Source organism: Rhinoderma darwinii, chromosome 1 (assembly GCF_050947455.1).
Source record: "Rhinoderma darwinii isolate aRhiDar2 chromosome 1, aRhiDar2.hap1, whole genome shotgun sequence".
Taxonomy (NCBI): domain Eukaryota; kingdom Metazoa; phylum Chordata; class Amphibia; order Anura; family Rhinodermatidae; genus Rhinoderma; species Rhinoderma darwinii.
In genome coordinates, this window is record NC_134687.1 from 74647556 (window position 1) to 74659873 (window position 12318).

General features: G+C 40.1%; 1 protein-coding gene across 1 annotated transcript in view; it reads right to left on the minus strand.

Moving 5' to 3' along the window:
- The window catches only part of LNX1 (ligand of numb-protein X 1), a 171690-nt gene that overhangs the window by 103328 nt on the left and 56044 nt on the right, over nt 1-12318 (minus strand). Inside the window, exons 2-3 of the mRNA XM_075859740.1 lie at nt 7031-7278; nt 4481-4642 (exon numbers count right to left, since the gene is read on the minus strand). Coding sequence (XP_075715855.1) covers nt 4481-4642; nt 7031-7278 — 410 coding nt within the window. The remainder of the gene's footprint in view (nt 1-4480; nt 4643-7030; nt 7279-12318) is intronic.

Genomic DNA, 12318 nt, shown 5'->3' on the forward strand with positions numbered 1-12318 from the left:
TTGACATGCTGTGGAAAAAGACATTCTGCACCACAGGTCCATTTCTGAGCGTTTTTTCCACTCAGTATTTATGTAGCCTGTGGATGAGATTTGTTCAATCCCATCCACTTTGCTACTACTGTATTCTGCTGCGTTTTTTCTGTCACATTTCAGCCAACATATTACAGTAACACAGTATAATACATGTGAATGAAGTTTAACAAAAACTTATTCACATGTAGCGGATTTCTCTGCTGCAGATTTGAGGGCCTTCTATGAACTTTCAAATCTGCAGCATGTCTATTATGTTTCAAATTTATTGCAGATTTATACTGTAAAATACAGGTAAGATACGTTGCAAATCTGTAGCAAAAGCAGCAGTAAAATCCACATGTAATACGCCCTTAGGCTATGTGTACACACAGTGGATTTGTTGCAAGTTAGTCGATTTATAATGCAGAAATCGCAACTAAAGTACCATACAATGCATTTTATAAGGATTAACACAACCCCATGCACATGCAGCTGAAAGAATCTGTGCAGATTTGAAGGACATGCAGTAGATTTTCTGTCACAGATTTTTTTCTGGCGACTCTGCAACGGATACATTCCATTTTGGGGGCACTTACACTGCAGATCTGTGTTCTCGGATTGGCTGCTGTGTATAAGCAGAAGCTCACCAGGAAATCAGTGCATTTTGAGTTGATTTGCAATACAGTAAGAATATAATTACTATAAACAACAAACAAGTAACTCTTCAGTGAGAAAAAAAAAGATGATCAGGATAAGGCTCTGTTCACACTATGGTTAATGTATATTTTCAGCATATCCATGCAGTAATACATTCTTTTTAACATGGGACCCTATGTACAGTTAGGTCCAGAACTATTTGGACAGTGACACAGTCTTCATGATTTGGGCTCTGCATGCCGCCACATTGGATGTGAAATAAAACAATTGAGATGCAATTGGAGTGCAGACATTCAGGTTTAATTCAAGGGGTTGAACAAAAATATCCTGTGAAACGTTTAGGAATTGCAACCATTTTTATACACAGCTGCCTCATTTCAGGGGCTCAAAAGTAATTGGACAAATTAACATTACCATAAATAAAATGTTTTTTTTTAAATACTTTGTAGAGAATCATTTGCAGGCAATGACTGCCTGAAGTCTGGAGCCCATGGACATCACCAAACGCTGGGTTTCCTCCTTTGTGATGCTTTGCCAGGCCTTTACTGCAGATGTCTTCACTTGTTGCTTGTTTGTGGCTCTTTCTGCCTTACGTTTTGTCTTAAAGAGACTCTGTCCCCACATTATAAGTGGCCTATCTTGTACATGATGTGATCGGCGCTGTAATGTAGATTACAGCTGTGTTTTTGATTTAGAAAAACGATCATTTTTGACGGAGTTATGACCTATTTTAGCTTTATGCTAATGAGTTTCTTAATGACCAACTGGGCGTGTTTTACTTTTTGACCAAGTGTGCGTTGTGGAGAGAAGTGTTTGACGCTGACCAATCAATGACCAATCAGCGTCATACACTTCTCCCCATTTATTTACACAGCACCATAGCGATATAGCTATATCGCTATGTGCAGCCACATGCACACACATTAACGTTAATCAAGTGTCCTGACAATGAATAGACATTACCTTCAGCCAGGACGTGATGTCTATTCAGAATCCTGACCACTTCTGTAGCGTCTGTGTGAGACTACAACACAGCACAGCGAGATCTCGCTGTAAATGTCAGTTTACAGCGTAATCTCGCGAGACTACGCCTGCTATGCTCTAAATCACAGAGAAGTGTCAGGATTCTGAATACACATCCCGTCCTGGCTAGAGGTAATGTCTGTTCATTGTCAGGAAACTTGATTAACGTTAATGTGTGTGTATGTGGCTGCACATAGCGATATAGCTATATCGCTATGTGCTGTGTAAATGAATGGGGAGAAGTGTATGACGCTGGTTGGTCACTGATTGGTCAGCGTCATACACTTCTCTCCACAACGCCCACTTGGTCAAAAAGTAAAACACGCCCAGTTGGTCATTAGGAATCTCATTAGCATAAAGCTAAAATAGGTCATAACTCCGTCAAAAATGATCGTTTTTCTAAATAAAAAACTGCTGTAATCTACATTACAGTGCCGATCACATTATGTACAAGATAGGGTACTTATAATGTGGTGACAGTGCCTCTTTATGCAAGTGAAATGCATGCTCGATCTGGTTGAGATCTGGTGATTGATTTGGCCATTGCAGAATATTCCACTTCTTTGCCTTAAAAAACTCCTGGGTTGCATTCGCAGTATGTTTTGGGTCATTGTCCATCTGTACTGTAAAGCGATGTCCAATCAACCTTGTTGCATTTGGTTGAATCTGAGCAGAAAGTCTATCCCTGAACACTTCAGTATTCATCCGGCTGCTTCTGTCTTCAGTCATATCATCAATAAATACTAGTGACCCACTGCCTTTGGCAGCCATGTATGCCTATGCCATCACACTGCCTCCCCTATGTTTTACAGAGGATGTGATGTGCCTTGGATCATGAGCCGTTCCAAGCCTTCTCCATACTTTCTTCTTCCCATCATTCTGGTACAGGTTGATCTTAGTTTCATGCTGTTCCGGAACTGGGCGGCTTCTTTACATGTTGTTTGGCAAAGTCTAATCTGACCTTTCCATTTCTGAGGCTGATTAATGGTTTGTACCTTGTGGTGAACCCTCTGTATTTGCTCTCATGAAGTCTTCTCTTTATGGTAGACTTAGGTAATGATACACCTACTTCCAGGAGAGTGTTCTTCACTTGGATAGATGTTGTGGAGGGGTTTTTCTTCACCATGGAAAGGATTCTGAGTTCATCCACCACTGTTATCTTCTGTGGACGTCCTGGCCTTTTGGAGTTCACTAGATGACCAGTGCGCTCTTTTTTTTTTCAAGAATGTACCAAACTGTTGATTTGGCCACTCCTAACATTTGTGCTATCTCTCTGATGGATTTCTTAATTTTTTTTCTGCCTAACGATGGTCTGTTTCACTTGCATTGAGAGCTCATTTGACCTCATGTTGTGGGTTCAAAGCAACAGCTTCCAAATGCAAATGCCAACCTGGAATCAACTCCAGACCTTTTACCTGCTTAATTGATGATGGATTAATGAGGGAATAGCCCATGCAGCCCATTAAATAGCTTTTGATATAATTGTCCAATTACCTTTGGTCCCTTGAAAAAGAGGCAGCTACATATTAAAGAGCTGTAATTCTTAAACCCCTCCTCAAATTAGGATGTGAATACCCTCAAATTAAATCTGAGAGTCTGCACTTTAAGCCCATATTGATTATATAACTGTATACTCAATATGTTTTGGTAAGCAGCTAAAATGCCAAAACGTGTGTCACTGTCCAAATAGTTCTGGACCTAACTGTATGATGTATGCATACAGTGGCAAACATCTTGCCTTTACATTTGGTGCATACGCCAGGAGATTTTCCGTATACGCCTTACTAGTTTTTAAAACAAAGTTCTAAAAATTTACCCCTACCCCTTCCCTTCACCCAAATCCTCTCTCTTCCCCTGTCTGAACTTGATGGACCTGTACCTTTTTTCAAATGTAATTTGAAAACTAGAAAACAGGCTATGTTCAAACTTCATATTCTTATGGCTGAGATGTTGCTGTAGTGACATGCATTGTCTGACTTTAAACCCTAATGTGTCCCATAGGGTGCGCGCGCACGCTCCTGCCCGGCCTTAAAGGTAAAAAATCACCAATTAGCCCATGATCACCCTGGACTATAAAAAGGGCTCTGCCCTTCTACTCCTTGCCTGAGCGTTGTTGTGTTTACCCATGTTAGTCTTAGGAAGTGGTTCCTTAGTGTTATCCTGTTCCCATTGTTCCCGTGCCCTGCTACCCGTATCCTGTGTCTGTGCCGTGTTTATTCCTGAGCCTTAGAGTGTTGGAGTCGTGTTGTGCCATCTGTCACGCCTGCTGTCTCACACCACATCTGGTGTCATCTGCCATGCCTGATATCATCCGCCACGTGTGGCGTCATCTGCCTTCAAGTTCATCTGTGCCTAAGCCTTCACTACTGTCTTGACTATCAAAGGTACTCTTGTACTAGGACTGTTGTTTGGCCAGCTGCTACTCCACTGCGGAGGTGTGGCCTAGTGGGTCCACATACCCACGGATCGTGACACTGTAGTTGTAATCTCCAACCATATAGTTACTGATGAAGGAAATTAAAATGGTCCATTGATCATCATTTTTTATTATTCCTGTAACATTCATACACTATATGAGTTAGGCCGGTTTCAGATGAGCATTATACAGGCGCTATAGAAGCTATGTTACTGTTAGTTCAGGTAATTAGACCCGTGGTCAGGCTGGTATTTACGCCGTATTACACTTGTCTGAAATCGGCTGTATATTATATCCACTGTTTGACAATCATGGTTTATCAATGTTAATGATAACTGTAATCTGCACATAGGAGACACTATATAAACCAACCTATACAATCTTCTGTGACATTTGCATTTTGCAGGATCCCTCGCTCCCTGTCAGCGGAATGCATAACAGCGCTTCCACTCTTTGTTCTTCGTAGTACGCTGAGAGCTCGGTTCAGCTTCTTAAATGACAGGCTCCTGACAGTGGAACGCTCAAAGTTACGACCTGCCGGAGGAAAATATGCTTTACTTTCATGATGACTAATTGTGAACATTCTACAATACCCTTTTCTGCCTTTAATAGGTTATAGTGTATGAGGCTTAAGGCATCTCTGCGAACGCTCTTAACATACTGGAGTTTTAATAATAAGCCTGTGACACAAAAGGTCACTTATTTTCCAACTGGTATTACCTATTTTAGTGTTTCAACTGAGCTCAAAAGTGATAATGTATGATTTTCGACTTTATCCATATTTTATTCACATATACATTGACTTATATGTGTGTATGTATGCATTGGCCCACTGGGAAGATTTCGAGGGACACCCTAACTTTGGAAACACTTTAAAGAGGCTCTGTCACCACATTATAAGTGCCCTATCTCCTACATCATCTGATCGGCGCCGTAATGTAATGTAATGCTTTAAATAATGCATTAGAGAATCTCTAACATTTGCTTTACACAGAATTTACTCACTAAGTCCCCAGCATGCCAACCGCATTTTCGGGCCGTGCTCCCATACAAAGTATCGGAGCACGGTCCATAAAAACAAAAAGATGGGAGATGTACTATCTTTTGTGGTGGCTTTCTTTGGCCCGGACACCTTTCCGTAAATAAACGGGAAGGTGTCTGTGGTCAATAGAAGTGAATTGGTCCATAATTGCGGACCGTAATTACAGTCCGCAATTACGGACGATTTTTACGGTCATGTGTATTGGGCCTTAAATTGGTACTTGACTACAATAAGTCCAGGATCACACACGCAGTATTGATGCAGTTTTGGGCTCAATTTTTTTTTTTAGCAAAACACAGGAATAAATACAAAATAAAGGAAATGCATCAGTCTTTTCTTTATACTTTTTATTTCTTTTTGGTTCCACTTCTGTCTTTGGCTAAAAAAATCTTCACCAAAACTGCGTGTGTGACCCTGGCCTAATGGCTCCCAATCTAGTATCCCTGTCTCTCATACACACTAGGATCATTTTTGCAGGAAGTCAATTAATCTATTATGATTTTTGGCCTGTGGGGAAAACAGGTGCACGCCGAGGAAACCCATGAAAGGATGGAAAGATCCAAACTCCACGCAGATAAGTCCCAGGTCAGATTTATTCAACTCAGGTATTTCAAGGAAACATTGTTCACTATTGTGCCCCCATGCTGCCCATGTAATGTTACATGGGCATTACAATAATAACCTGAACTTTCTTTATGCTTTATATTTATTTCAGACGAAAAATGTACTACAGCGTGCGTGTCTGCAAATCATTGATAGCAAAATGCTGTTTGTTGACATGTCTGGATCTCAAGTACTGGGGATTTTAAAGTGTAAATAAACTTTCCAAAAACTTTTGACATGTCATAGTGACATGTCAGAAGTTTTGATCGGTGGGGGTCCAACACTGAGACCCCTACTGATCGATAAAACGAAGCGGCAGAAGCGCTCAGGTGAGCGATGTGCCTTTTAGTTTTGGCCTCCCTCGGTTTTCCTCACAGCGGTGTACAGGCTCAATAGAAAGTCTATGTGTCTGTACACCGCTCACTCTGCTTTCTGAGGAAAGCCGATCAGAAACGAATCGGCAAGGCGTTCACCCGAGCACTTCTGCCACTTGGTTTTAGCGATCGGTGGGGGTCTCTGTGCTCGGATCCCCACTGCTCAAAACTTCTGACATGTCAATATCACATATCAAAAGTTTTTGGAAAGTTTAGTTACCCTTTCCACTTTCCACAAACCTACAGTTTACAATTGTATAATTTAATTGCAGCAAGAAAAACAACAAAATCAGCGCATCTTGTAATCACAGCCCTATAGCTGAAAAAATATTTGAATTACTATGTTACAAAAATGCTAGATTTGATATTTGCACTAGAATTCATTTTCTATTCAACGTGTGTCATATTTATCACCATGTTGCAAACAGATATTAAAAGGGGTTGTCTGTGCACGGACAACTGATAATCTATCCACAGGATAGGTCATCAGCATATGATCGGTGGGGGTCCGACACAAAGACTCCGCACAGATCAGCTGCTCCGGCCGCCTCCGGGCACCGGATGTCCATGCCAGAACCAGATGGCTCCTGGTCCAGAGTAGCAGCAGAGCTGCAATTCTGCAGCATGGCCGCTATGCAGAGTACGGAGGCACCTGCTTCCGGCACCGAACTCTGCATACACTGCATAACATCCGGCACCGGAGGCAGCCGGAGCAGCTGTGGATAGGTCATCATTTATCCGTGTCCGGACAACCCCTTTAAGTTGAGGGCACTTTTTTCTGACACTTTAAAAGTGTCAACTGAGAGCGCATTATTCACAGCCTAGTAAATTGCTTTTAATGTGAAATGGCTGGTGTGAGAGCATGAATAATAAATGACTGCAATATAGCTGAAGTTGACTTACTCCTGTTCCGATTAATTCTGCAATATTCTTCAGATTCATTTCCCAAATGGCTGTCTCCTGTGGGTGAGCTGTATACAGGGTTATCCTGACCTGTTTCGTCAGATACTAAGGCTGCAGCTGAGGCAGCTGATAATTCAGATGACACGGCTGCTATGGTTAAGTCTAGAGATGAGCTGCAGTCTGGGGAGCCATCCTGTGAACGTCTTTTGCGCTCTTTAGTAAGGCCGTAGTGTGATGCACCTTTACACCTGTGAAGCAGAAACAAATGTCAGGTTGGAGCAGAATTTCTAAGAAATACAAAGGCGATGATGTATGTGGCTTTAATTGAATTGGAGCAAAGAGCAAAGTCATTATTATGACATGATGGCAGCAATATGTAGTTACTACATGGCTCTAGTGTGGGGACAGCGGACCGTCCGCAGGTACTACTATTTGGAACACTTCAGAGGCGTCATTTGCTTCACAAGCTCTGGTTGAGCAAACAAGAATACCCTGAGGTTATAAAAAAGGTTGTTTTTGAGGTATGGCCAGTTTAGTAGGGGTGGAGTTAGGATGGGGCATGAAAATGAAAAATATGCTGTGGTATACTATACTTTCATGCTTGAATGGCAGTTTACCCCATGCTTATACTGTACAATTATACGTGGCTGCTAGACAGGGTTTGGTTTGTGGAGTCAAGGCATGTTGAGCTTTAAAGGCTATGGACACCTATTGGATTTGTTTTTTATTAATTTATTTTTTTATTTTAATGAACGTAATTTATTTATTGATAAAAAAAAGTTTTGGAAATGACTTTTATTTAATAAAAATGCACTGTTTCACTTCTGCAGCTTCTACTTATCACAGTACATAGAAGCTGCAGAAGGGCGTTCTGAGCAGAATCCGTCAGTGGGCTGGATCCATCAGAACTGAGCTTAGAAAATCGCTGAGGAGCACAGCTCACTGACAGATTCTGCTCAGAACGGCTATCTGCAGCTTCTATGTACTGTAATACATAGAAGCTGCAAAAGTCAAACAGTTTTTAAAAAGAATAAAAACAAAAGTCAATTACATGCATTTCATTAACCGGTTCAGGACCAGGCACCGTTGAACCATTTTTGGCATGCGTTAGTGAAACAGCTATAACGTTTATATTTGTTGAGCTAGCGATGTGATTTTGTTGTGATTGGTGCTGGTTTATTTTATTATCATTTTTATACACATCATTTTGGATGTTTTAGCATTTTTATGCTTTTTTACATTCTAGCTAATTTTTTTCTGGTAATAATATAGTGTTACCCTAAAAAATTGACTTTTTATTTGTGAATGCTATTGTCTACAGTAAGTTTTTATATATTACATGTCTATTTTAGGGTAATTTGGTTAGGAATAGCATTACGACGATTCTACAATATGAAGGCGAAACTGGTCGGCATAATGTTCTGTCATAAGTACTGTCACAATGTTGCAACTATGTTGAGATTTAAAATAAATAAATACATTTGAAAAAAATCAGTGCGAATCCTTTTATTACTGTGATATAGATACAATTCATAGGGTTTTTTTTTTGTTTTTTTGGGCGTTGTATGTCTTCTACTTTTTAAACAGAATTATTAGAGCCCAGCCATGGCCTGTTTCATGTTCTCAGCATATTCTGAACAATACGTCTTATTATGAGAAATTTCATCACTGTGGCTCGTGGTCAGATAAAGCTGGGATATCAGGCTATGCGTAAGTCTGCAAAATACAAAGCACATCAAACATGTTTTCTCATGGAGCATCATGCCAAGTTATGATTCATTGTGTTTGTTTTATCACACAGTCAATGTGAATAATGTAACAAAGTCATATCAGATGAAGACTTTGGTGAAGAGCAATGTTTTTATCTATAGTGCTTATTGGAGAGACTTGTAAAACTGACATTTTGGTTGGAAGGGCATATAATGATTACTATTATACGATGTTAATACAGTTCCAGCATATAACACAGCGCTCTGCAGATTAATTGATGGAGGTGAGAATGATATAACAGACACTGCAGGTAATAATGGTTTTACAACAAGTTGAAAAGTGAAATGTCTTGTCCATCAATGTATGTCTAGTGTGCTGCCATCTAGTGTCCAATAAGAAAACTTCCTATTATGATAAATACTATAATGTACCATCAAAAGATTATAAAATGAATATATAAATACTGCTGTGCAACATATGCGTGCTAAAGATACGTGTTATAAGGAACATACACTATAAACATGTTTCAATACAGACAAATCATTTCATATGGGAGTAGCCGTGACAATCAACTGATCATCACCCGACATCCCTGGCAAACATTTGATTTCGAGGCCCATTAGACTTTTCATTTGCAGTAGCATTACATGGCAGCTATTTCGATTAATGTAAAACATGGATGGCTTGAGTCTGCGCTAAAAGTATGTTTCATTTTTAATGTGAATGAAGCTTTAAAGGACCACTACTTAAGAAACATGTACACTGTGTCGTGACTAGTACAGGGCCTGAAGAGGCGGTGCATGACTTCTATATTTGGTGTCCTTTGAATCTCTGTATCATGCAGGTCCTATACTATGCATGGCACATGCAGTCGACATGTTCAGACAGTGCAGATTTGCTGCAGGTTTTTCAGGAAAAAAATCCAACCCGGGAACGGAACCGAATCAGGAGAAATATATATGTATATATATATATATATATATATATATATATATATATATATATATATATATAGCAATAGAAAGCAGCAGCACCCACTAGAGACAAATGTGTAGGTGCCAAGCAAGTCGTCCAGATCCAAGGACAAAGCAGTATACAAAAGTAGAAATCTTGCAGCACTCAAAAATGTGAAAAATAAGTGGTTTATTCAGCCAACAAACAGCGACGTTTCTGTCCTACAATAGGACCATGCTTGATAAAGGTCCTATTGTAGGACAGAAACGTCGCTGTTATATATATATATGTCTCAAGGAGGGCCTTATAGGTCTGCTCTACTGGATCCAATTATGGTTTTGGCTTAAAACATGCATGCAAAATCGGCAGCAAATCTGCCTTGTGTGAACAAGGCCTTGAAGAACAACATACTTCATCTCTTAAAAAATACTGTTCTGAAGAATCTGAAAGAGCAACTATTGAATAGGCAGTGATGGATTTAAGAAATATCATTATGTGGTCTGCTTTTTTTATGATCAGGTAAATTCCAAAATGGAACATTCAGCACAGAGACGAAGCGATGTAGAGGATTGTAATCCACTAATAACAACCAGAGCTGGTTACTGTCAGATGATGGATTATACATAGTCGAGGGGTCGGTTTACAGTTAACACATGCTCACCAGTTGTGAACTATCAAAGCAACAGCTATTAGCATTGAATTCAGCCCTCATTTCTATCACATTTTAAGATGAATGTCAAAGCCCGGCCTCGCAGTGACTAGCTTTTCAGCTCCTCTCGTCTTGCTTGGTATCCATCTAATACTTCCAGCCTGTGCAGCGTCACATCTCGTAGGACAGGCTACTATGACAATATTCATTTCTATATAAGGTAGGATTGTCGTCCAAACATGAAAAACTTGTCAGGAAAGTGAACTACTAACATGCAGGCAAACTGCCATCTGAGCGCAACATATTTAGTAATTATGGCTACACGGCTTTGATCATTTGTTATGTTTTACAAATCTCTAGTCTTTATCACATCATTTGTAACTATGTATTAAATGGAGCTGAAGTGTATTATTATAATAGAAGGAGTCAGCCGCAACCAGTCTTTAAATAAAGTTTGTAGCTACTTATTGTCAGCACATGTCAGAGAAGAACTAGAACAGACATTTGTAATAGGAGCGCAGCGCTGGTCCTTACTGACATTTATAGAAATATTTTAAGTGTTACAAGTCTCCTGTTTTCATCTGGTTCTGTGACTTTATATAAAGGTCTGCTCTACATGTTTACATCGGGTCCTGAGTGTCTTTATAGAAAGGTCTGCTCTACATGTTCTCATCTGGTCCTGAGTGTCTATATATAAAGGTCTGCTCTACATGTTTACATCGGGTCCTGAGTGTCTTTATAGAAAGGTCTGTTCTACATGTTCTCATCTGGTCCTGGGTGTCTTTATAGAAAGGTCTGCTCTACATGTTTACATCGGGTCCTGAGTGTCTTTATAGAAAGGTCTGCTCTACATGTTCTCATCTGGTCCTGAGTGTCTTTATAGAAAGGTCTGCTCTACATGTTCTCATCTGGTCCTGAGTGTCTTTATATAAAGGTCTGCTCTACATGTTTACATCGGGTCCTGAGTGTCTTTATAGAAAGGTCTGCTCTACATGTTCTCATCTGGTCCTGGGTGTCTTTATAGAAAGGTCTGCTCTACATGTTCTCATCTGGTCCTGAGTGTCTATATATAAAGGTCTGCTCTACATATTTTCATCTGGTCCTGGGTGTCTTTATATAAAGGTCTGCTCTACATATTTTCATCTGGTCCTGGGTGTCTTTATAGAAAGGTCTGCTCTACATGTTTACATCTGGTCATGGGTGTCTGTATAGAAATGTCTGCTCTACATGTTCTCATCTGGTCCTGGGTGTCTTTATAGAAAGGTCTGCTCTACATATTTTCATCTGGTCCTGGGTGTCTTTATAGAAAGGTCTGCTCTACATGTTTACATCTGGTCCTGGGTGTCTGTATAGAAATGTCTGCTCTACATGTTCTCATCTGGTCCTGGGTGTCTTTATAGAAAGGTCTGCTCTACATGTTTACATTGGGTCCTGAGTGTCTTTATATAAAGGTCTGCTCTACATGTTTACATTGGGTCCTGAGTGTCTTTATATAAAGGTCTGCTCTTCATGTTCTCATCTGGTCCTGAGTGTCTTTATAGAAATGTCTGCTCTACATGTTCTCATCTGGTCCTGGGTGTCTTTATATAAAGGTCTGCTCTACATGTTCTCATCTGGTCCTGAGTGTCTTTATAGAAAGGTCTGCTCTACATGTTTTCATCTGGTCCTGGGTGTCTATATAGAAAGGTCTGCTCTACATGTTCTCATCTGGTCCTGAGTGTCTTTATGTAAAGGTCTGCTCTACATGTTTACATCGGGTCCTGTGTGTCTTTATATAAAGGTCTGCTCTACATGTTCACATCTGGTCCTGAGTGTCTTTATGTAAAGGTCTGCTCTACATGTTCTCATCTGGTCCTGAGTCTCTTTATAGAAAGGTCTGCTGTATATGTTCTCATCTGGTCCTGTGACTTTATAGAAAAGTCTGCTCTACATGTTTTCATCTGGTCCTGGGTGTCTGTATAGAAAGGTCTGCTCT